The sequence below is a fragment of the Saimiri boliviensis genome, chromosome 17, assembly GCF_048565385.1.
Source record: "Saimiri boliviensis isolate mSaiBol1 chromosome 17, mSaiBol1.pri, whole genome shotgun sequence".
In the NCBI taxonomy this organism is placed as follows: domain Eukaryota; kingdom Metazoa; phylum Chordata; class Mammalia; order Primates; family Cebidae; genus Saimiri; species Saimiri boliviensis.
In genome coordinates, this window is record NC_133465.1 from 24,101,969 (window position 1) to 24,126,592 (window position 24,624).

The following is a 24,624-nucleotide window of genomic DNA, read 5'->3' on the forward strand; positions in this document are numbered from 1 at the left end:
TGCTGTAACTGGAGAGAAGATAAGTAGTTTCTTGCTGGTTTCTCAAACACTTCCATAAGAAAACTTATAAACTACAAATTTGTTTGGTAAAAGAATGAGTATAGTAAATAACTACATATAGCCATCATTCTTAACTACTTATGGGACAGAAGTGTTCTGAACTTGAAATGTAGGCCAGGCATAGTGGCACACACCTGTAATCCCAGCACTTTGTGAGGCTAGGACTGGGAGTTTGAGAACAGCCTGGGCAACATAGTGAGACTCTGTCTCGTATTTAAAAAAAAAAAAAGGCTACCACTTTCTTCCACATTTCTCAACTTAAAAAATTTTTAAACCTACACATTAGTCATTCCAGTTGCTAAATGCACGGAAGCATACTATGTATATATTTCAACAAAATGCACGGTATGGAATAAAGGTATTTTTCCCCTGTTGGTATTAGATCTCTGCTTTAGAAACTGATTTCCTAATTTCAGTTACATCTTGACAGTTTAGTCTCCAAAGAAGGCTCCATTCCATATCTGACATTGTAGGTAACATAGGGTTTTAATCTTCTTTAGATAAAGAACAAGGTTTTTTTGTTTTTGTTTTACAGAAGGTCTCACTCTGTCCCCCAGGTGGGAGTGCAGTGGTGCAATCTCGGCTCACTGCAACCTCCGCCTCCTAGGTTCAGTGATTCTCCTGCCTCAGCCTCCTGAGTAGCTGGGACTACAGATACGTGCCACCAAGCACAGCTACTTTTTGTAATTTTAGTAGAGACAGAATTTCCCCATGTTGGTCAGGCTGGTATCAAATTCCTGGCCTCAAGTGATCCACCCACCTCAGCCTTCCAAAGTGCTGGGATTACAGGTGTAAGCCACCGCACCTAGCCTAGGGCAGTTTTAGAAGCTGAAGAGAGACCTGTGGGAGTCCTAAGATCATACAATAACTAGATAAAAAGTGACAGGAAGAAAACTGCCCAGTCTCATTCCCATTGTCTCTGAGAAGGATTTCAATACAATGAATGCTAAATAAAATTATTTACCAATTAATAAGTAATTGAGAAAGTAAATGATGGGAATTCTTACGGGAAAGAGACTCAAAGAGTAGGAGAGAGATGTCGGTAACAGAATAACATTAGGCTTCCCTGGGCCAGTAAGAAACGAAGTGTTCAGGCCGGGCGCAGTGGCTCATGCCTGTAATCCCAGCACTTTGGGAGGCCAAGGCAGGTGGATCACGAAGTCAAGAGATCGAGACCATCCTGGTCAACATGGTGAAACCCCGTCTCTACTAAAAATACAAAAAATTAGCTGGGCATGGTGGCGCGTGCCTGTAATCCCAGCTACTCAGGAGGCTGAGGCAGGAGAATTGCCTGAACCCAGGAGGTGGAGGCTGCGGTGAGCCGAGATCGCGCCATCGCACTCCAGCCTGGGTAACAAGAGCGAAACTCCGTCTCAAAAAAAAAAAAAAGAAACGAAGTGTTCACTTGTTTATGGAAAAAGAGGGGAAAAAAAGACAATGGACTGTATTTTACAAGAAGCTACATCTATTCAACTTATGAAACTATACTCAGAATATATACTTCCTTTTTTGGTAATAGAATTCTTTCATTTAGAAAGGACTAAGATGATAGTAGTTTTGAATCCTGAGTTATTTTATTTTTTTGTTATTTGCATTCTCTAAATTTCGATTTTTTTTTTTTTTTGAGACAGAGTCTCATTCAATCACCCAGGCTAGAGTGCAGTGGTGCAATCTCAGCTCATTGCAACCTCCACCTCCCAGGTTCAAGCAATTCTTCTGCCTCAGCCTCCTGACTGGCTGGGACTACGGGTGTGTGCCGCCACCCTCAGCTAATTTTTGTATTTTAGTACAGATGGGATTTTGTCATGTTGGCCAGGCTGATCTCAAACTCCTGACCTCAGGTGATCCACCTGCCTTGGTCTCCCAAAGTGCTGGGATTACAGGCATGAGTGACCTGTTTAAAATGTCCTAATTTATTTGAAAATTTTACTAAGTCTTACTTAGACTGAGCTTCTCTCTCCCAAATGGCTCAAGTCCTTCCTTCTTATGTATATTCTCATCTGTTTCTTTGCCATGTCCAGCATCTCAATTCAGTCTTTCATCATTGCTGGTCTGGACTATACACAACATCACAGGTGCTTGCCCTGCTCTTTTCTCTTTACAATTTCACCCAAATGAAACTAGCATGGTAATCTCTGTTTATTTTTAAAACAGAGTCTCTCTCTGTTGCCCAGGCTGGAGTACAGTGGCACAATCCTGGCTCGCTGCAACCTTCACATCCTGGGTTCAAGCAATTCTCCTGCCTCAGCTTTCCAAATAGCTGGGATTACAGGCACCTGCCACCATTCTCAGCTAATTTTTTTTTTTTTTTTTTTTTAGACGGAGTCTTGCTCTGTCACCAGGCTGGAGTGCAGTGGCGCAATCTCGGCTCACTGCCAACATCTGCCTCCTGGGTTCAAGCGATTCTTCCGCCTCAGCCTCCCGAGTAGCTGGGACTACAGGTGCGCACCACCACTCCCAGCTAATTTTTGTGTTTTTAGTAGAGACAGGGTTTCACCGTATCGGTCAGGCTGGTCTCAAACTTCTGACCTCAGGTGATCGGCCCACCTCAGCCTCCCAAAGTGCTGGGATTACAGGCATGAGCCACTGTGCCCGGCCGCACGTTAATCTTCTTAAAACACGACCCTGATGATGAGAGTCCCCAAACTGGAAACACACAGTCTACTTCCCAGAGGACCAAGTCCCGACTCCTTACCTGAGCATCCTAAAGCAATCCAGCCCACGTTACCTACCTCTCTCTACTCCGCTAGCAGGCATGCACCCCGTCCTGGCCCTCTCTGTCATCTGAACACTCTGTATTTCCTCACCTTTGAGACTTTACTCTCCTTATTTGTAATATTACTGTCTTTATCCATTAAATACTAACCAGCCTCTAACATCTACCTCAAAACTCACTTAAATAACAACAGCTAACATCCTATTGCTGCTATAACCAGTGAAAAACTTTAAGTTTTAAAAAGAATAACGACAGTTAACAACTGAGCACTTACTATGTGCTATGCAGTGTCCTAATTGCTTAACCTGTGTTTATTAATTTGATCCTCACAACAACCTGAAGGTAAGTAGCAGTAGTAACCTCATTTTACAGATTAGGAATCTGAGGCATGTCACACAGAATGAGGTGACACAGCTAAGAATTGGCCAGCTGTTAACGTGAGCTGTAGGGCTGCAGACTTCACCCACAACCATCAGGATGTACTCTCCGACTAGTTCCAAGCCTGTTTTCCTCTGACCATCTCAAGAGAAATGGACCTTTGCTCTCTGAATTCCTAGACATGTAAGCCAATTCCTGTTTGCATTAGCAATACTATCACCATGACTCCTGGACACTTTGCTGAAGCAGTAAACAGGAGAGACAAAAATCTTGCCTCAAGGAGCTTCTATTCTGGGGAACAGAGATCTGCTAAGGCCGGGCGCGGTGGCTCAAGCCTGTAATCCCAGCACTTTGGGAAGCCGAGGCGGGTGGATCACAAGGTCGAGAGATGGAGACCATCCTGGTCAACATGGTGAAACCCCGTCTCTACTAAAAGTGCCAAAAATTAGCTGGGCATGGTGGCACGTTCCTGTAATCCCAGCTACTCAGGAGGCTGAGGCAGGAGAATTGCCTGAACCCAGGAGGCGGAGGTTGCGGTGAGCCGAGATCGCGCCATTGCACTCCAGCCTGGGTAACAAGAGCAAAACTCCATCTCAAAAAAAAAAAAAAAAAAAAAAAGATCTGCTAATATTCTTAAGAGAGAGAAATAAATTTGTGAAGAAAGTCAACGACAAAAGTTGTCGCCTGGCCCAGGAGCCTCTGGTGTTCAGGAGCTCACCTGTACTGCTCCTGCTCATAGAGGTCCGCCACAATCGCCAGCAGGCGGCTGATGAAGGACTCGCTGCTGCTGTCCTTGTTCGCCTGCGCAGCCAAGAGACTGCATCTCTTCTCTGTCTCTGCCAGTTTCTTCTGCAGCTTGACATACTCTTGCCGTAGAAGCATCAAGTGCTTCTCCAACTTGGCCACCTCCTCTGCAAGGCAAACAAAGCATCAAATTTACCGTGGCTGGTATAAAGCAGGCAGCATTCACTGTGCCCTCATCACACAGATGGGAAAGACACCCAAGTGACCGGCCCCTTGACAGTTCCACTATTTCTTAGTGCTAGTCCTACAGGACCAAGAATGGCTTCGAGGGATGGGTGCAGCGGTTCACACCTGTAATCCCAAACTTTGGGAGGCCAAAGCAGGGGGAATCACTTGAGCCCAGGAGTTCGAGACTAGCCTGGGCAACATACTGTCACTACTTTTTAAAAAAATATTCATTTAAAAGCCAGGCGCGGTGGCTCAAGCCTGTAATCGCAGCACTTTGGGAGGCCGAGATGGGTGGATCACAAGGTCAAGAGATCAAGACCATCCTGGTCAACATGGTGAAACCCCATCTTTACTAAAAATACAAAAAATTAGCTGGGCATGGTGGCACGTGCCTGTAATCCCAGCAACTCAGGAGGCTGAGGCAGGAGAAATGCCTGAACCCAGGAGGCGGAGGTTGCGGTAAGCCGAGATCGCGCCATTGCACTCTAGCCTGAGAGCGAAACTCCGTCTCAAAAAAAAAAAAAAAAATTTATTTAAAAAAAAAAAAAAAAAAAGAAGAATGGCTTTGTTTGTTTCAGGGTGCTAGAGAAGGAAGACCATCATGGTTACAGGGATTTCTCCTCTGAGAAGCTCAGTGTTCAGTAGATTACAATAAAGAGATATACACAAAGATGTTGACAGGCACCTGCCCTGCCAATCCTTTCCCATAAAGCCAGGAGTCTCCAGGAGAAAAAGCTATCAAAATCACCTACAAGATTTTCTGAAACCACTAACAGTAATAACAATTTCCTAATTTTTACATGTTCTTCTAAAAGCTTTATATAAATTCCCTCATTCAATGTTTTGTTTTGTTTTTTAAGAGATGAAGGTCTCACTATGTTGCCCAGTCTAGACTCAAACGCCTGGACTCAACCATTCCTCCTGGTTCAGCCTCCCATAACTGGGACTACAGGCACATCCCACTGTGCTCAGCTTCATGACATCTTCACGACAAGCCTATGAGGCACGTACTGCTACATTCCACCCTCATTTTACAGAGGAGGGCACTGGGGCACAGAGAGGTTATGATTCCCCTGGGCTGCAAGGCTGGTGAGAGGACGGGCTGGGATCTGAGCCCAACATTCTTATTCCAGGGCTTGTGATCATATGAACTATCCCCAACCCTGACACCCGTCCTCCTTCAGGTGACAATCAGGGCAGTCAGTAAGGGTTCAGATGGAGGCAAGTCAACTTTCAGAGGTGCACTGGGCAGGTAAGAAGGTTTAGAACCACTGTCTCTAATTCATGCAATGCAACAAGCATCTGTCCAGCGTCCACTAGGTGCTGGACCCTGCACAATGATACGCGCACTCTGATGAATCTGTCCTCAGAGCTCCAAGTTACTGAGAAAAATAAAGAGAAACAATGTGGGTTTTTTTTTTTTTTTTTTTTTTTGGAGACAAAGTCTCACTCTGTTGCCCAAGTTGGAGTGCAGTGGTGCAATCTCGGTTCATGGTACCTCTGCCTCCCAGGTTCAAGCGATTCTTCTCTGAAGTAGCTGGGTCTACAGGTGAGCACCAACATGCCCAGCTAATTTTTGTATTTTTAGTAAACACAGGGTTTCACTATGTTGGCCAGGCTGGCCTCGAACTCCTGACCTTGTGATCCACCCACCTTGGCCTCCCAAAGGGCTGGGATTACAGGCGTGAGCCACTGCACCTGTCAACAATTTTTTTTTTTTTTTTTTTTGACACGGAGTTTCGCCCTTGTTACCCAGGCTGGAGTGCAATGGCGCGATCTCGGCTCACCGCAACCTCCGCCTCCTGGGTTCAGGCAATTCTCCTGCCTCAGCCTCCTGAGTAGCTGGGATTACAGGAACGTGCCACCATGCCCAGCTAATTTTTGGCACTTTTAGTAGAGACGGGGTTTCACCATGTTGATCAGGATGGTCTCGATCTCTCGACCTCGTGATCCACCTGTCTCGGCCTCCCAAAGTGCTGGGATTACAGGCTTGAGCCACCGCGCCCGGCACTTTTTTTTTTAAGACAGAATCTCACTCTATCGCCTGGGCTGGAGTGCAGTGGCGCAATCTTGGCTCACTACAACCTCCGTCTCCCGGGTTCAAGCAATTCTCCTGTCTCAGCCTCCCAAACAGCTGGGACAACAGGCAGCACCACCATACCTGGCTAATTTTTGTATTTTTAGTAAAAACGGGATTTTGCCATGTTGGCCAGGCTGGTCTCAGACTCCTAGCCTCAAGTGATCCTCACACTTCGGCCTCCCAAAGAGGTGGGATTATAGGCATGAGTTACCACACCCGGCCAGAAGTCAAACAACTTTTGTTATAATTTATAATTAAAATAATTACAACAGTCAAATGCAAAACTACAACTCTACATTAGAGACCTGGAAGGTAAAAACGGCTATGAGAGCCTATAACGTTAATTTAAGAGGTGAGGAAAGGCTTCCCTGAGGAAGCAAACAGTCATGAAACTTCTCCTTCACCTGGGGTCTGGAGTCTTGAGAAGGGATGAGACAGGGGGTTCGTGTAACCATGCAAACTGGCAGCTTTATCAATCAAGATCTCCGTGGCTCCACAGTGCTGCTACAATCATCCCCTAGGCCTTGGTCCCTTCCCCACTCCCTACTCCACACCACAAACATTCCAAATCTTGACATGCCCTCAAGCCCATCTCCGATCCAACCTGCCTCATTCCAGCCCAATGCCCTGAGAAATACTGCCAATAACTCCCACAGTCGCAGCAATCATTCCCACACAAAGAGGGTATCGCCTTCCCTTCCAAGTTTAATCCCCCATGTGCTCCCCAAATCTCATCACGTTCCTCAGGACCTTTGCTTTATCATCCACACCCCATCTCCTGCAACTCCAGTCTCTCTTTCAACTGGGTGGTTCAAGCCAGCACATAAAACAGGTCGAGTCTCTATCTATTAAAGCCTCCCACTTCCACATCACATCTGAAACCCTCAGCCCCTCCATCTCTAGCTACCACACATCCCTGTCTCACCTGCCATTCCCTGGTTCTGTCCCACCATTCCCTTCAAACTCCTCTCAGCCATGACCTTCCAATTCCCAAATCCAGTGGACTCCTGCCAGTGGCTCTCCTCCTAGACCTCTGACAGCACATCACACTGTTGTCCATCGCTTTTCTTCCCTTATTTCAGCAACCACAACCACAATGCCACCCTCTTATTCTGGTTCTCCGTCTCTTTCATATGCTTCCCTACATCCTTAGCTTAAGGACTAAAAATATTTCTGAACACTGAAAATTGAATTTCATATCATTTTCCCATCATGATACATTGATGTGATTTTTCTTCAACCAGTTAAAAATATTTAAAATATAGTTAATATTTACAGGTTATTTTTATATTACATGTATAACATATACATAAATTCTTAGCTTAAGGACTGCACAAAAACAAGTCAGCAAGTCTCAGGTCAGATTTGCCTGAGAGGCCAAACAACCCCTGTTCCCCTGTTGCAGGTGATTTTAAAAAATTAGGAAGCTGTAATCCCAGCACTTTGGGAGGCCAAGGCAGGCAGATCACAAGGTCAGAAGATCAAGACTGTCTGGGCAAACAAGGTGAAACCCCATCTCTACTAAAAATACAAAAACATTAGGTGAGCGTGGCGGTTCACGTCTGTAGTCCCAGCCACTCAGGAGGCTGAGGCAGAAGAATTGCTTGAACCCAGGAGGCAGAGATTGCAGGGAGCTAAGATCGCGCCACCGCACTACAGCCTGGGTGACAGTGCAAGACTCCTTCTCAAAAACAACAACAAAAAGAATTAGGATGTTGGCTGGGCGCAGTGGCTCACACCTGTAATCCCAGCACTTTGGGAGGCCGAGGCGGGTACATCACCTGAAGTCGGGAGTTCAAGACGAGCCTGACCAACATGGAGAAACCCCATCTCTACTAAAAACACAAAATTAGCCAGGCATGGTGGTGCACGCCTGTTATCCCAGCTACTTGGGAGGCTGAGCCAGGAGAATCGCTTGAACCCAGGAGGCGGAGGTTGCGGTGAGCCAAGATCGTGCCACTGCACTCCAGACTGGGCAACAAGAGTGAAACTCCATCTCAAAAAAAAAAAAAAAAAAAAAAAAAGCGAATCAGGATGTTAAAACAACACATAGAGGCTGGGCACGGTGGCTCATGCCTGTAATCCCAGCACTTTGGGAGGCCAAGGCGGGTGGATCACAAAGTCAAGAGATCGAGATCATCCTGGTCAACATGGTGAAACCCCATCTCTACTAAAAACACAAAATTAGCCAGGCATGGTGGTGCACGCTTGTTATCCCAGCTACTTGGGAGGCTGAGCCAGAAGAATCGCTTGAACCCAGGAAGCAGAGGTTGCAGTGAGCCAAGATTGTGCCACCGCACTCCAGACTGGGCAACAAGAGCGCAACTCCGTCTCAAAAAAAAAAAAAAAGAAACAGATGTTAAAACAACACACAGAGCCAAATGAAAGGGGAAGCAAGCAGTTATCTATCTTGGATACCTAGAATTCTATAACCTCTCACTTCTTAACAGACCCCATGCCAAGACAGGCACTGCAGCTCCAAGACATGCCTCTCTCCAAGCTTCCCTCCTCGCCCTCACAGTGTCACCTCCCACCCCGAGGCAAACATCTCTTCCACAGCTGTGCTCTTGACTGCCCGTCAATCACACACTTCACCTTCTCCACCAATTTCTTAAGAGTCCTCTTTAGTCACTACTCCCTGCCTTCCCTCCCGAACCTTCTGGGACTGGGCTTCTACTCACCTCACTCTACTAAACAGTCACATTGATAAAATCACCCACTTCAATGACCTTTTCCTTATTCTTCAAGCTCCTCCATCTCCCTGTAGCACCTGACTCTCAATCACCCCATTCTTAAAGCCTGGCTTCCTAACTCTGTACTCCACTTTCTTCCTAACCTCGTTACAGATCCTTCACCTCCTATTCTGACCACCCATTTACTAAAAGGGCACAGTAGTGCAAGGTTCAGACCTAGAACTCAGCTTTTGCTAAATTTTCTTCCTTGAAGGTGGTCTCACGCACGCCCATACTTCACTGTCACTGCTATAAACGTGGACCCAAATCTCTTTCTTTCAACATCTCCTGCTGAAAGAATGACCAAATGGTACTATAACCTCAACAAGTCCAAAATCAAACTTCCCATCTTCCTCAAATCAAAATCTTCTTCCTCCTTCATTTCACGTTATCAAAGCTCTACGCTATCAATGTACAGGCTATGATAATGCATTTGCAACAGTATACCAAACATACAAAATATTTAGAGATGAATTTAATAAAATATGCAATGCATGGACACTGAAAACTATAAAACACTGCTGAAAGAAATGAAAGGCTACATAAATAACAGAGTTCTATACTAATGTTTATGGATTGGAAGGCTCAACATTGTTAAGATGTCAGGTCTCTCCAAATTGACCAATAGATTCAATACCTTCCCAATAAAAATCCCAGCAAACTATTTTTGTAGAATTTGAAACAATGATTCTAATTTTTTTTTTTTTTTTTTTTGAAACAGGATCTCTCTCTGTCACCAGCCTGGGGTGCAGTGTCCTGATCATAGCTCACTGTAGCCTCGGGCTCTTGGGCTCAAGTGATTCTCCTACCTCAGACTCCCAAGCGCTTAGAACTACAAGTGAGGACTACCACACCTGGCCAATTTTTTAAAATTTTTTTGTAGAGACAGGGTCTCAGTATGTTGTGCAAGCTGGTCTTGAACTCCTGGCCTCAAGGGATCCTCCCACTTTGGTCTTCCAAACTGCTGGGATTACAGATATGCACAACCATACACAGCTGATTTTAAAATTCAGGCAGAAATGCAAAGTCTAGCCAAAAAAATTCTGGGTGGGGGGAAAGAAAAAGAAAGGTTTAGCATTTACATGACTCAAGGCTGGTTATAAAGCTGCAGTAAATAGGACAGCATCATACTGGCATCAAGATAGATATCCAAAGCAATGGAATATAACAAAATCCAGAAAGAGACTTTCACATACATAACAAAATGATTTGACAACAGTGTCGAGGCATTTCAATGAGGAAACGACAATGGGACCAGAAAAATTGGATATCCATATGAAAAAGGCAAATCCCTATTCTTAGATGCCACTATATATAAAAATTAACTCAAAATCATATATCTAAATGTAAGGGTTAAAACTATAGCCCTCCTAGAGCCAGATGGAGTCACAGCTACTCAGGAGGCTGAAAGGAAGGATCACTGGAGCCCAGGAGTTTGAGGTTATAAAGCACCATGATCATATCTGTGAACAGCCACTGCACTCCAGCCTAATAAAACAAAAATGAGCTTCAAATCATTGCCAAGTAAAATTTTTTTAAATTAAAAGAAAATTTAAAAAAACAAAAACTACAGAACTTCCTAACTAAAACAGAGAAAAAATCTTAGTGGCCTCAGATTAAGCAAACATAAACTTTAAAAAAAAAATTACAGAAAAAAAAATGGCTAAATTTGACTTTACCAAATTTTAAAAATTGTTCTTGAAAAGTCATAAAAAAATAAAAAGGCAAGCCATAGACTGAGAGAAAATATTTGCAAAACATCCAACAAAAAACTTGCAGACCAGGCCAGGAGCGATGGCTCATGCCTTTAATCCCAGCACTTTGGGAGACCAAAGTGGGTGGATCCCTTGAAGTCAGGAGTTTGAGACCAGCCTGGCCAACATGGCAAAACCCCATCTCTACAAAAAACACAAAAATAAGCTGGGTGTAGTGGCATGTGCCTGTAGCCCCAGCTACTCAGGAGTGAGGCAGCAGAATCACCTGAACTCGGGAGGTGGAGGCTGCAATGAACCGATATCACACCACAGCACTCCAGTCTGGGTGACAGAGTGAGACTCCATCTTTAAATTAAAAAAGACTTGCAGACAGATTATATTAAGAACTCTTACAATTCAGTAAGACAACCCAATAAAAAAGGGCCAAAAAACAAAACCTGGAGACTTCACCAAAAAAGATAAATGTCTAGTAAATAAGCATACGAAAAGATGTTCATCATTAGTAATTAAGATGCAAATTAAAATCACAATAAAATCCCACTACACACCCCTAGTATGGCTAAAATTAAAAACTCATGGCAGGCCAGGCGTGGTGGCTCAAGTCTGTAATCCAAGCACTTCGGGAGGCCGAGGTGGGTGGATCATGAGGTCAAGAGATTGAGACCATCCTGGTCAACATGGTGAAACCCCGTCTCTACTAAAAATACAAAAAATTAGCTGGGCATGGTGGCGCGTGCCTGTAATCCCAGCTACTCAGGAGGCTGAGGCAGGAGAAATGCCTGAACCCAGGAGGCGGAGGTTGCGGTGAGCCGAGATCGTGCCATTGCACTCCAGCCTGGGTAACAAGAGCGAAACTCCATCTCAAAAAAATAAAAATAAAAAATAAAAAACTCATGGCAAAGGTTTAGAGAACCAGGCCAAGCGCAGTGGCTCACATCTATAATCCCAAAAGTTTGGTAGGCTGAGGCAGGAGAACAGCTTGAGGCTAAGAGCTTGAGAACAGCTGGACAACACAGTGAGATCTCTGTCTCCTCACCAGAAAAAACTTTTTTAATTAGCCAGGTGTGGTGGTATGCACTGTAGTTCTAGCCACTCAGGAGGCTGAGATGGGAGGATTGCTTGAACCGAGGAGTTTGAGGTTGCAGTGAGCTTTGATCATACCACTGCACCCCAGCCTGGGTAACAGTGTGAGTCTCCATCTCAAAAAAAAAAAAAAAAAAAAAAAAAAATTGGAGAACCAGAAACTAGAAGCCTCATACACTGCTAATGGAAATGCAAAATGGCATAACCATTCTGGAAAAGTTTGACACTTTCTTATAAAGTTAAACATATACTTGCTTATGGCCAACAATTCCACCCCCAGGTGCTTCCTCAAAACAAACACAAAGATTTCTATTTAAATGTTCAATGAAGCTTTATTCATAACAACTAGAAACAACCTGAATGTCCAGCTGGTAAACCGACACAAACTGTCACCTATCCATCAAATAGAATAGTACTCAGCAATAAAACAGAAAGGACTGATGCAAGACACATGAGGTACAGATGTATCTCAAAAGCAATATGCTATGTGAAAGAAGCCAGGCATTAAAGATTACATACTGAATGATCCCATATGAATGTGTGGCTTCATAGTAGGCAAATGAGGATCACTTTAGGTCAGGAGTTCAGGACCAGTCTGGCCAACATGGTGAAACACCATTTCCACTAAAAATACAAAAATTAGCTGGACCGGGGCAGCACACACCTGTAATCCCAGCTACTTGGGAGGCTGAGGCAGGAGAATTGCTTGAACCCAGGAGGCAGAGGTTGTAGTCAGCCAAGATGGCGCCACTGCACTCAAGCCTGGGCAAAAAGAGTGAGACTCCCTCTCAAAAAAAATAAACAACAACAATAATAACAACAAAAAACATAGTAGGCAAACTATAGCAAGAGAAAGCAGATCAGTGATTGCCAGAAGCCAGAGGAATGAGCAAAGGAGTTCAACGGAAGTTCTTATGGTGATAGAAATCTATCATGATTGTGCTGGTGGCCATATGACTGTATATATTTGGTATATACAGTTACAATTAGTAAATTTTATTGTTTGTCAATCACACCTCAACAAATCTAACAACTCCTTCCTCTGGGATGTACCATGACATCGTTCTATTTCTTGCTGATCACACCAACATTTCCATGAGGCCTCAGCATCAATCACACACATAACCTGTTGCCCTTCTCATTCTTCCATGTCTCTATTCTATCCCACACACACTGTTAATAATCTTCCTAAAACACAGCTTATCTAACCAAACAATTTCAGCTGGTTACCCACTGTCTACAAAAGTACCAGTTTCCTAATATGGCATTCTCATTGGCTTAAATTTCCTGATCCCAGAAACTATCTTATTCACTTCACTAGCAGTATCTTGAACTGTGTGGCACACATGGTCTTTGAGCATTCAAGAACTGCACACAGAGGAATTTTAGAAATCTTCTGACTTTACCTACCATGGTAGGCTGAAAAATGCCCCCATCCCCATAAGATACTAACATCCTAATCCCTGGAACTTGTGAATGTTGCCTGATATGACCAAAAAAGAGTGTCTCTGCATTGACCAAATATCGTTATGCAGCACATATCTGTTCATGTATCCTTCTAAGAGGGAGCAGAGGGAGATATGACCCACTCAGAGCAGAAGGTCATGTAAACACAGAACAGAGAGAAATTTCAAGATGCTGTTCTTGAAGACTGGAGTGATGCAGCCACTAGCCAAGGAATGTCAGCAGCCTCTTGCGGCTAAAGAATCAGGAAGATTTTCTCCTGGAGCCACCAGAGGGAATAGGGCCCTACTGACAGCCTGATTTGAGCCCAGTGATACTGACGGCCGACTTCTGTCCTCCAGGGTCATAAGAACACAGTTCTGTTGTTTTAAGCCATCTTACTTGTGGAAATTTGCTACATGAGCCACAGGAAACTGAAACACCTATCCTTACAAACCAAAAATTCTGTACAGTAAAAGATATTAATACCCTAGTAACTTTTTGCTACATTAGTGTCAACATCATTTTATGGAGTAAAGAAAATGCACACTTTCCTGTAATATTTTGCAATAAAAGAGAAAGTGGGAATTAATATTTTTTATGTCTCCTATAGCAGTTAAGTTTTTCACATTCGCCGGGCCCAGTGGCTCAAGCCTGTAATCCCAGCACTTTGGGAGGCCGAGGCGGGTGGATCACAAGGTCAAGAGATCGAGACCATCCTGGTCAACATGGTGAAACCCCGTCTCTACTAAAAATACAAAAAATTAGCTGGGCATGGTGGCAGGTGCCTGTAATCCCAGCTACTCGGGAGGCTGAGGCAGGAGAATTGCCTGAACCCAGGAGGCGGAGGTTGCAGTGAGCCGAGATCGCGCCATTGCACTCCAGCCTGGGTAACAAGAGCGAAACTCCGTCTCAAAAAAAAAAAAAAAAAAAAAAAAGTTTTTCACATTCATCATCTCAGATTCTAACTATACTGAGAAAGTAATATGTTAACAGTGAAATTCACTTGGGTTAAGTGGATTGCCTACAATCATACCATTAGAAGACACAGCCAAGATTTGGCGTCTTAAGCCAGAGCCCAATCCATTAATACCATGATGTCAGATTTCAGCTCCAGCATCAGAACATCAAGATTAGTTATTAATTAATCCAGGAATTAAATGAGTTGCATTTCCTTCCATAAAGGCACTCTACTCCCCTCTGGCCACCAGTTCTAACCCACACAGTATTCGGTCAGTCTTTTTAGAGTAACAACACCAACACCACTAAGGCTTTATAGCAAAGGCATCTCCTTTATCTACATTCCTGTAATTCTTATATTTTAGCCAAAACTTTAGCAGTCAATTCGTGTTCTTCATGTAATTTTTTTTTTTTTTTTTTTTTAGATAGTTTCACTCTTCTCGTCCAGGCTGGAGTGCAATGGCCTGATCTCAGCTCACTGCAACCTCCGTCTCCTGGGTTCAAGCGATTCTCCTGCCTCAGCCTCCCAAAGTGGCTGGGATTACAGGCGCCTGCCACCAAACCCGGCTAATTTTTTTGTATTTTTAGTAGAGATGAGGTTTCACCATGTTGGCCAGGCTGGTCTTTAACTCCTTTCAGAAGTATCGCCCCAGGACTCACAGAATAAAATCCTAAAGCGTGACCAATGCCCTTAATTTTCTGGCCCTTAACATACTCTTCCAACCTCACATCCCACTAATTCCTTCCACCTAGAATAGGTACTTCTCCTTCATCTCATGTCCCCATGTCCAAATGAGGGCCATTTTTCGAAGCTCAGCTCAAGCAACGTCTCCTGCAATAAGACTTTCCCTGATCATCCAAAATACACGCCCCATTACTTCCTTAAGAAAAATCTCTCCCTATTCTGAGTTTTCAAAATAACTCCTAAGCATGTTTTACCTTTCACCTTGCAATACTGTCTCATATACAATTTCCTTTATCTCCCCTCCTAACTTCAGAGCTCCCTGTGAATCAGCCTGATTTCTGGCTATACTTGTTTAGCAATTTCTTCTCCCTCTAGACCCATTCCATGGTTATCTCACCCTCCTCCCGCCTATACCTTCCTAGGCGAAGTTCAAAAAATACCACAGGTTCTTGGTCTCCTCCATTCAACAGGAGATTCTGGGGACATGGCAATTCCTCATTTATTTGTTCCGCAAGGCTGTAAATCATGATAATATCTCAACTTGCCTACAGCAAAGCCACCTTGCCAGTGAGGGAATCCCGTGTATCTCACCACAGTATAATAGCTTCACTTTGACGTATCCACGTAAAGAATACATTTTTTTTTTTTTTTTTTTGAGAAGGAGTTTTTGCTCTTGTTACTCAGGCTGGAGTGCAATGGCATGATCTCGGCTCACCGCAACCTCCGCCTCCTGGGTTCAGGCAATTCTCCTGCCTCAGCCTCCTAAGTAGCTGGGATTACAGGCACGTGCCACCATGCCCAGCTAATTTTTTGTATTTTTAGTAGAGACGGGGTTTCACCATGTTGACCAGGATGGTCTCGATCTCTTGACCTTGTGATCCACCCGCCTCGGCCTCCCAAAATGCTGGGATTACAGGCTGGAGCCACCGCGCCCGGCAAGAATAAATTTTATTTCTCAGTAAAAATAATCCGCACGGAGAAAGCCAACAGCTACAGCTGGTGACAGCAGTGAAAGGAAAGTGAGAGAAAAGAAAATAATGGTATAAAAGGAACAGTCCTGGAGAGGTCTCTAGACTACACATAATTATCAATGACCTGAGACATTTGTTTAATAAGTAAAACAATAAACAGATAAATTTCAAAACCAGAAACAACAAAGTTCTTTCTTTTCTTATTTCTATCAACCTACACTGATGAAGCATTTTCTGGAACAGTGCTGTCTAAAGCGTTTTTGGCAATGCTGCAAGTGTTCTATTGATCCGTGCTGTCCATTAGGGGAGCTGTAGCCACATGGCTATTGAGTACTTGGACTAGGACTAGCACAGCTGAGAAGTTCATTTTCAATTTTATTTAATTTTAATTAAATCTAAGTAACCACATGTGGCTAGTGGCTATTGTGTTGGCCAATGAATACTCAGAATATGCAATGTTTTCACCACGTTACTTGGGTTGTTGTCAAAAGTATTCTTCTGATCAAATTCCATTAGATAATAAAAGTTTATAAATTTTCTGTTCAATAAACTATTTACAAAAAAAAAACCATTTACATTTTTTTTCCAATGTTTACTTTTACTGAGGAAAAGAAATGGAGAGTGATTTTAGAGGACACTCAAGAGAAAGACCGTGTGCCAGGATCAAAACATTAGGCACTGTGGAAAAAACACCAGGCACTGTGGAAAAAGGCTCTTCCTATGCTATTTCCTAGGATCCCCACAGCTATCTGTGAATTAGAATGATCCCCCTAAAAGCTGAGGACAGGCCAGGCACGGTGGCTCACACTTGTAATCCAAGCACTTTGGGAGGCCAAGGCGGGTGGATCACAAGGTCAGGAGATCGAGTCTGTCCTGGCCAACATGGTGAAACCCCGTCTCTACTAAAAATATTAAAAAATTAGCTAGGCATGTTAGTGCATGCCTGTAGTCCCAGCTACTCAGGAGGCTGAGGCAGAACTGATTGAACCCAGGAGGCGGAGACTGCAGTGAGCCAAGATTGCACCACTGCACTACAGCCTGGGTGACAGTGTGAGACTCAGTCTCAAAAAAAAATAAAAAAAGCTGAGGACACTGAGACTGACAGCAATGACTTCCTTACAATCACAGCTTAAGCTAGCATTTAAACCCACATCCCGCTGCGGAGTCTAAGCTCTGAAACATTATATCCTATTTTATTATTACTATTTTTTCGGACAGTCTCCGCCCAGGCTGGAGTGCAGTGGCACGATCTTGGCTCACTGCAACCTCTGCCTCCAGGGTGCAAGTGATTCTCCTGACTCAGCCTCCAGAGTAGCTGGGATTACAGGCACCTGCTATCATGCTCGGCTACCTTTTTGTATTTTTAGTAAAGTTGGGGTTTCACCATGTTTGTCAGGCTGGTCTGGAACTCCTGATCTCAAGTGATCTGCCCACCTTGGCCTCCCAAGTGCTTGGATGACAGGCGTGATCCACTGTGCCCGGCCTTAAACATTATATTTTAGTTGCTAAACCAAAAATGGGCTGGATGAAAAATAGGCTAGGTAACCCTTAGCAGACTTATGTTATCCAGAGCATAATAAAGGCTGGATCAGCCAGTTTGCCTGGCAAGAGGCTAAGGATGTATCCAGGCAACTATTTTTTTTTCTTTTTTTTTTTCTTTTTTTTTTTTTTTTTTTTTGAGGCGGAGTTTTGCTCTTATTACCCAGGCTGGAGTGCAATGGCATGATTTCGGCTCACCGCAACCTCCGCCTCCTGGGTTCAGGCAATTCTCCTGCCTCAGCCTCCTTAGTAGCTGGGATTACAGGCACGCGCCACCATGCCCAGCTAATTTTTTGTATTTTTAGTAGAGACGGGGTTTCACCATGTTGACCAGGATGGTCTCGATCTCTTGACCTCGTGATCCACCCGCCTTGGCCTCCCAAAGTGCTGGGATTACAGGCTTGAGCCACCACATCTGGCTCAAGCAACTTTTCTTGATGGCTAGCAGGTGATGCTCAATAAGGATCACTACATTCCTTCAACCACAGGCATGATTCTAAGCTGGGAGATACAGGAGTGAGCAAAACAGAACAAGTCCCTGCCCTCATGGGTTTACATTCCAGGGAGGGAAGCTCTCTAATGAGATGACAACTGAACAGACACCGAGTGAAGACAAGGGCGTCAGCTGTGTGGAGACAGTGGTGGGCTGTTGAAGGCCAAGAGAACTGCAGGGACAAAGACGCAGAGGTAGCAGCATGTTGGGCACATACAAACGACAGCGCGGAAGGCAGTGTGGCAGGGGCACAGTGAATGGGCAGTAGGAAAGAAGCTGGACGTGTTCAGTGGGGGCCAGACCCTGTTAACACTTAAAGGTCCTTGGGAGAACTGTGCGAGTTGGGCAGTGAGGGGCAGTGTATTAAGAAGAGTGGGAGACATGATCCGATTCATGTTTTAAAGCAGGTGCCCCCAAACTTTTTACACAAGGGGCCAGCCAGTTCACTGTCCCTCAGATCATTGGAGGGCCGCCACATACTGTGCTCCTCTCACTGACCACCAATGAAAGAGGTGCCCCTTCCTGAAGTGCAGCGGGGGGCCGGATAAATGGCCTCAGAGGGCCGCATGCAGCCCGCGGGCCATAGTTTGGGGACGCCTGTTTTAAAGGGAACGCTAGAAACTGTGTGAAATTAGGCTGTGAGAAAGCAAAATCTAGGAGGAAAAGTTAAAAGCAACCTTTTAATTGGAACCTTTGGAAGTAGCTGAGCTACAAAGGAGGCTTAGGGCTGGGCACAATGGCTTGTACCTGTAATCCCAGCACTTCGGGAGACCCAGGCAGGCAAACAGCTTGAACCCAGGAGTTCAAGACTAGCCTGGACAACACTGCAAAACGCCGACTCTACAAAAAATACAAAAATTTGCTGCATGTGGTGGCACGCACATCTGCAGTCCCAGCTACTTGGGAGGCTGAGGTGAGAGAATTACTTGAGCCTGGGAGGTGGACATTGCAGTGAGCTGTGAGTATGCCAGGGCACTCCAGCCTAGATGACAGAGTGAGATCCTGTCTCAAAAAAAAAAAAAAAAAAAAAAAAAAAAAAACGGCCGGGTGCGGTGGCTCAAGCTTGTAATCCCAGCACTTTGGGAGGCCGAGGCGGGTGGATCATGAGGTCAAGAGATCGAGACCATCCCGGTCAACATGGTGAAACCCCATCTCTACTAAAAATACAAAAAATTAGCTGGGCATGGTGGTGCGTGCCTGTAATCCCAGCTACTCAGGAGGCTGATGCAGGAGAATTGCCTGAACCCAGGAGGCGGAGGTTGCGGTGAGCCGAGATCGTGCCATTGCACCCCAGCCTGGGTAACAAGAGCGAAACTCCGTCTCAAAAAAAAAAAAAAAAAAAAAAGACTACAAATGAAGCTTAGATTAGCAGGATAGCCACAGAGAAGCAGAGTGGGGAAACAACACTAATTTTAGGACAGACTTCACTAAATATATATGGTCAAATCAATAGCCATGGATAGATGGAAGGAAAGAAGGCTGTCCTCTAAACAAGCCACAAAAGCAGCTTTATACCCACTCTCTCAAAGTTCTGTTTACTATTCCTAGACACCATCTCCCACATTCTCACACTACCTACCAACCACTATCAGGGACGTTTCCATTGGGTGTGCTTACAGATCATTCAACCATTATGTGACATAGGTATCTGCTATTTATTTATATTTAAATGAGTCTCTCCAAACAAGCACAGTGGGCTCTGAGAATCTGGTTAAAGCACAAGCAGTCTTAATATCCCAGGAAAGCACCTTCAGGTTAAGGAGCTAAATGGCCCAGAATGCCTCCTAGTCCTAGTTCGCAACATTGTTTCTAAAAAGCTAAATCACAACAAAAAGTTGGGACACTAAAAAGGTAAAAGGAGGTTAAGGAGCTAAATGGCCCAGAATGCCTCCTAGTCCTAGTTCGCAACATTGTTTCTAAAAAGCTAAATCACAACAAAAAGTTGGGACACTAAAAAGGTAAAAGGGAAACTGCAGCAAAGGTCATGGCAAAGGTCAAAGAAAAACTTCGCAGTGCGTAGTGTCTCAGGCCTGTAATCCCAGCACTTTGGGAGGCCAAGGCAGGCAGATCACCTGAGATCAGGAGTTCAAGACCCTGGCCAACTTAGTGAAACCCTGTCTCTACAAAAATACAAAAATTAGCCAGGGATGATGGCGGGTGCCTGCAATCCCAGCTACTCAGGAGGCTGAGGCAGGAGAATCGCTTGAACCCGGGAGGTAGAGGTTGCGGTGAGCCAAGATCGCGCCACTGCACTTCAGCCTGGGCAAATGAGACTCTGACTCCGTCAAGAAAGAAAACAAAAGAGAAAAGAAAAGAAAGACTGCATTCAGAACTTCATGACTGCTTACCTAGCTCTCTGCTAATTTAACCTTGAAAGAATGTTTTCTTTGTGTCTTTAAGGAGAGATACCCCACTGGCAAGATGTCTCTCAAGGCACTTGCTGGATGATGAATATACTGACTCAGCCTGTGGCTCCTCAGGGCTGGAACCTGACTGCAAAGCACAGCAGGTGTTAAGTGAAAAACCAGCCGCCCTCCACAATCTCAACCTTGGTAACGTATTCCCAAAACATTCAACTTACCTTGCTAGTGTAAAAGCACCAGACTACCCATTACCTCACAGAAGGCCTTCCTGAACCTTCCTACCCACCTCACTGCCGTGGGCAACAGCTGTCTGCTGCATAAAACAACACTCTGTGATTTACCCAAAAAGTAACTTCAGGGACTGTCTTAGCTTTTTGCTCCTTTTCTTACTTCTCTGCTTTCAGGCAACATTCACCAAAAGTTTCCCCGTCCAGGGAGGGATAGACAAAAACAGTGCCTGCCACACGCGATGGCTCCCGCCTGTAACCCCAGCACTTTGACAGGCCAAGGCAGGTGGACTGCTTGAGACCAAGAGTTTAAGACCAACCTGGGCAACACAATGAGACCTAGTCTCTCTTTCTTTCTTTTCTTTTCTTTTTTTTTTTTAAACACAATATAAAAGTCATTTTATTGTTTTGCAAGCTTTAACATTCACATGCAAAAACAGAAGATTCTGCCTGGAAATGCGAGTTGTGCTATGTCATAAGAAATTAAATTTAAGCTGAGTGCAGTGGCTCACACTAGTCTCTCTCTTTTTTAAGACAAGCTCTTACTCTGTCGCCCAGGCTGGTGGAGTTCACTGCAACCTCCGCCTCCCGGGTTCAAGCGATCCTCCCACCTCCCTAGTAGTTCGTGCCTAAGTAGCTGGAATTACAGGCAGGTGCCACCACACCTGGGTAACTTTTGTATTTTTTTTTTTTTTTTGTAGGTACAAGATTTCCCCATGTTGCCAGGTTGGTCTTAAACTCCTGGCCTCAAGCGATCCTCCCACCTCGGCCTCCCAAAGCGCTGACATTACAGGCGCGAGCCGCAACACTGGGCCAAGACCTTGTCTACACACACACACACACACACACACACACCCCAAAACCAACTGGATGCCAGTCCCAGCTATCTCTGTAACTTTGCCTACATTCCTTTATCAATAAAGGGCAAATGCACACGCCAGGCCTCCTTCACGAGGTTGTTCTGAAGTTTAAAGCAAATGAGAAATGGCGACCAACTGTCATGTGTGTCCAAATCTAAGATCTATTAAGTGATGAGTACAGTCAAAGCTCAAAACCAACAGGACAGGTCGTGGCCAAGCACACTGCAGTCACTCAAACAAAAGTCAAAGAAGAAATATTTTTCTCCAATGACGGGGTAAAGAGAAGCGTGCTGGCTAGACCCAGCAGTGTCGCTGCACAGTCCTTAAAAGGTAACTCCCTGTCTCTGGGCCTTCTTTCCCCCTACATGTACAATGAGGCTTTGACAATGAAGACTTCTAATTACTGCTACATTAAGGGAGGCCGACCCTGAGAGACCAGAGTGCCTTAACCTGCAATGTCATGAAAAGTGCACCAGACCAGAGAGTGGGCACTGGACTGGGAGGCAAAGGCACAGAGGTCTGGTCTGAGCGGCCCTCTAGCGAGCAATGTGACCTTGGCCAACTCCGTTCCCGCAAACCCCTTCCTCCCGTCTTCAGCACGCCTGGCCTGAAGGCAGGGGCTGCTGCGGAGCCGGAGCCGCCGGTGCGCCCGCCTGCCGCGTGGGCCAGCTCGGCCCTGCCTCGCCCCCACGCCACCCCAGCCCACCCCAGCCCAGCCCAGCCCAGCCCGAGGAGTCCCACGCTCTTCCGCAGGCGAGGGAGGAACCCCTTCCGGATGCAGGACGTGCCAGGACAGCAGTTTCGATTTCCTACGGAGAAAGCTTACTTCCCCCGGCGTCCCGGCACTAGAGAGCCTCCCCCGCTGCCCCCTGGCCCCGCGGCTGCACGCAGCACCGGCACGGGACCTCCCAGCCCCGCTCCGCAGGCGGCCGCAGTCCCGCGGGGTCCGTCTCGCGGGAGGGGCGTTGCCATAGGAACCGAACTCCGGACCCCGGCCCGCGGAGGTCTGGGGAGGCTGGAAAGGAAGGCTCGCGAGACCCGCGGGGACCCCATGCAACCACGCCCGGCCGTCCCCTCCCAGGGCAGCTTCGCCCGGCTGGCAGCGCCCCTACAGCTCCGCGTCTTCCCGCGCGGCTCCACAGAAACCCTACCTTCCGCCATGTCTGACCCGGCACTACCTCCGGCCTCGCGAGAAGTGCGCGGATGAGCCGGGGCGGCACGGAACCGAGGCACCAAGTCTCGCGAGAGTCCTGGGAGGCGCGGCCAAGGGCGGAGCCGACGGAAGGAAAGGGCTGAATGAAAGCTGAGGGGGTGAGCCGGACTCCGCGGGAGTCGTTTTGAAGCGTAGGCATTCTGGCTGACAGATACCTGGGAGATGAGAGACGGTGTTGAAATGTGTAAGCCTTCCGATTGCGGCAGGAGACGAAAGGCGCGGAGGTGGTATGGGTAGGGAGGTGCTTGGGGGCGCTGCCCTGAGCCAGCCACACTGAGGCAAAAAGAAGGGTGGGGGACAACTTGCCAGGCTCCGTGGAAGTGCCGTCACTCGAGCGTCCCTCTCTGTTGAGAACGGTTTATAGGAGTGCCCAACGGTGAGCCTCTGGGGCTCTGTCTATCGTGGAGTACCCTGCAAATATGGCCCGGGTCGTAACATAAAAACGACATGAAAGTTGTAGAGGTCTGTCATGGCCGATTCCTGATTTGGCATGGTGACTGTCATTAACCTCAGCAGCACCAGCCTGGAGTCTGGAATATAGCAGGTGCTCGGAATGTTTGAAGAGGTGTTTTCCATGGTGTGCTCTTCTGGGAGTGGAGACCCGAGTTCGGGGTTGGCTCTGCAGCTGACTTGCTGTGTTGATTATGGGCAAGTCCTTGCCAGCCTCATGCCGCATCTGAGTCTACCTCAGTTTCAAGAGGAAATTGAACTAGAATTAGTGGTTCCTAAAGATTTGGAGGGCCATGGCCCCCTTTGAGGATTTGATGAAAACCAGAGGCCTGGCCGGGCGCGGTGGCTCAAGCCTGTAATCCCAGCACTTTGGGAGGCCGAGGCGGGTGGATCACGAGGTCGAGAGATCGAGACCATCCTGGTCAACATGGTGAAACCCCGTCTCTACTAAAAATACAAAAAACTAGCTGGGCATGGTGGCACGTGCCTATAATCCCAGCTACTTAGGAGGCTGAGGCAGGAGAATTGCCTGAGCCCAGGAGGCGGAGGTTGCGGTGAGCCGAGATCGCGCCATTGCACTCCAGCCTGGGTAACAAGAGCGAAACTCCGTCTCAAAAAAAAAAGAAAGAAAGAAAGAAAGAAAACCAGAGGCCTCTCTCTCCCTTTGAGCAGCACACATGCAGGAATAAACAAACGTGTGCCCTTTCGGAGCGTGCTTGGACTAGATGCCCATGATCAAAGAACTCACCTGAAGGGATGGATGAGCTCAGGGGCTTGAATGCCTCTTCATCCCAACCTCGCCCTAAGGAGCCCTCTACCAGAGGCGAATGTACCCCTCTTAAAAAGGACTTCATGGTATCCCTGAGCCCGTGTTTTATTTTTGGCGGGGGATTGGGGAGACAGAGTCTTGCTCTGTCGCCCAGGTTGGAGTGCAGTAGCACGATCTCGGCTCACAGCAACCTCCGCCTCCTGGGTTCAGGCAATTCTCCTGCCTCAGCCTCCTGAGTAGTTGGATTACGGGCACGCACCACCATGCCCAGCTAATTTTTGTATGTTTAGTAGAGATGGGGTTTACCATATTGGCCAGGCTGGTCTCAAACTCCAGACCTCGTGATCCACCCTCCTCAGCCTCCCGAAGTGCTGGGATTATAGGCGTGAGCCACCGCGCCCAGCAGGCCCTTGTCTTTTGAGGGGACTCTTACAGGCTTGTAACCCCTGAGTTACACAGAACGTTAAGTCCGTAAAGCCTGTGAAATAAAGCACTTGTAGTACTCAGTAAACTACAACATGCAACAGGTTTGGAGGGAGCTCTCACATTAGCTATAACCAGAAATACAGACATCTTGAAAAAGCTGAGCACTGAACATGGTGCATTTTAAACCCACTTCAGGTTTTGCCAGTCAGATTCACAGGAACGTAGTGTGGTGCTGTCTCAGGCAAGGAGCATGAAGAAGAAGAAGGGAATAAATGCTGTCTGCCTTAGCTTCAAGAGCGCAGGGGAACAGACTCTGGAGGCAGTGCACTATCACGGCAGGGTGGGAAGAGGGAGGAAATTTACACTGGGAGTCCGATGAATTGGATCAAGCAGCAGGCCCAACACATCCACGCTCTGAATGACCCTAGAAAAGTCAGTGTTCCTGAGCTCTGGTCTCCTCACCTGTGAAGAAGGGCTGACAGCACCCAG

The 24,624-nt window shown here is 46.2% G+C and overlaps 1 protein-coding gene across 1 annotated transcript in view; it reads right to left on the bottom strand.

Annotated features, from left to right (window-relative positions):
- The window catches only part of ANKFY1 (ankyrin repeat and FYVE domain containing 1), an 89,181-nt gene extending 66,682 nt beyond the window's left edge, over window positions 1–22,499 (bottom strand). The window contains exons 1-2 of the mRNA XM_039476664.2: window positions 22,429–22,499; window positions 3,873–4,065 (exon numbers count right to left, since the gene is read on the bottom strand). Of these exons, the coding sequence (XP_039332598.1) occupies window positions 3,873–4,065; window positions 22,429–22,438 (203 nt within the window). The 5' untranslated portion in view covers window positions 22,439–22,499. The remainder of the gene's footprint in view (window positions 1–3,872; window positions 4,066–22,428) is intronic.
- Window positions 22,500–24,624: the final 2,125 nt, after the last annotated feature.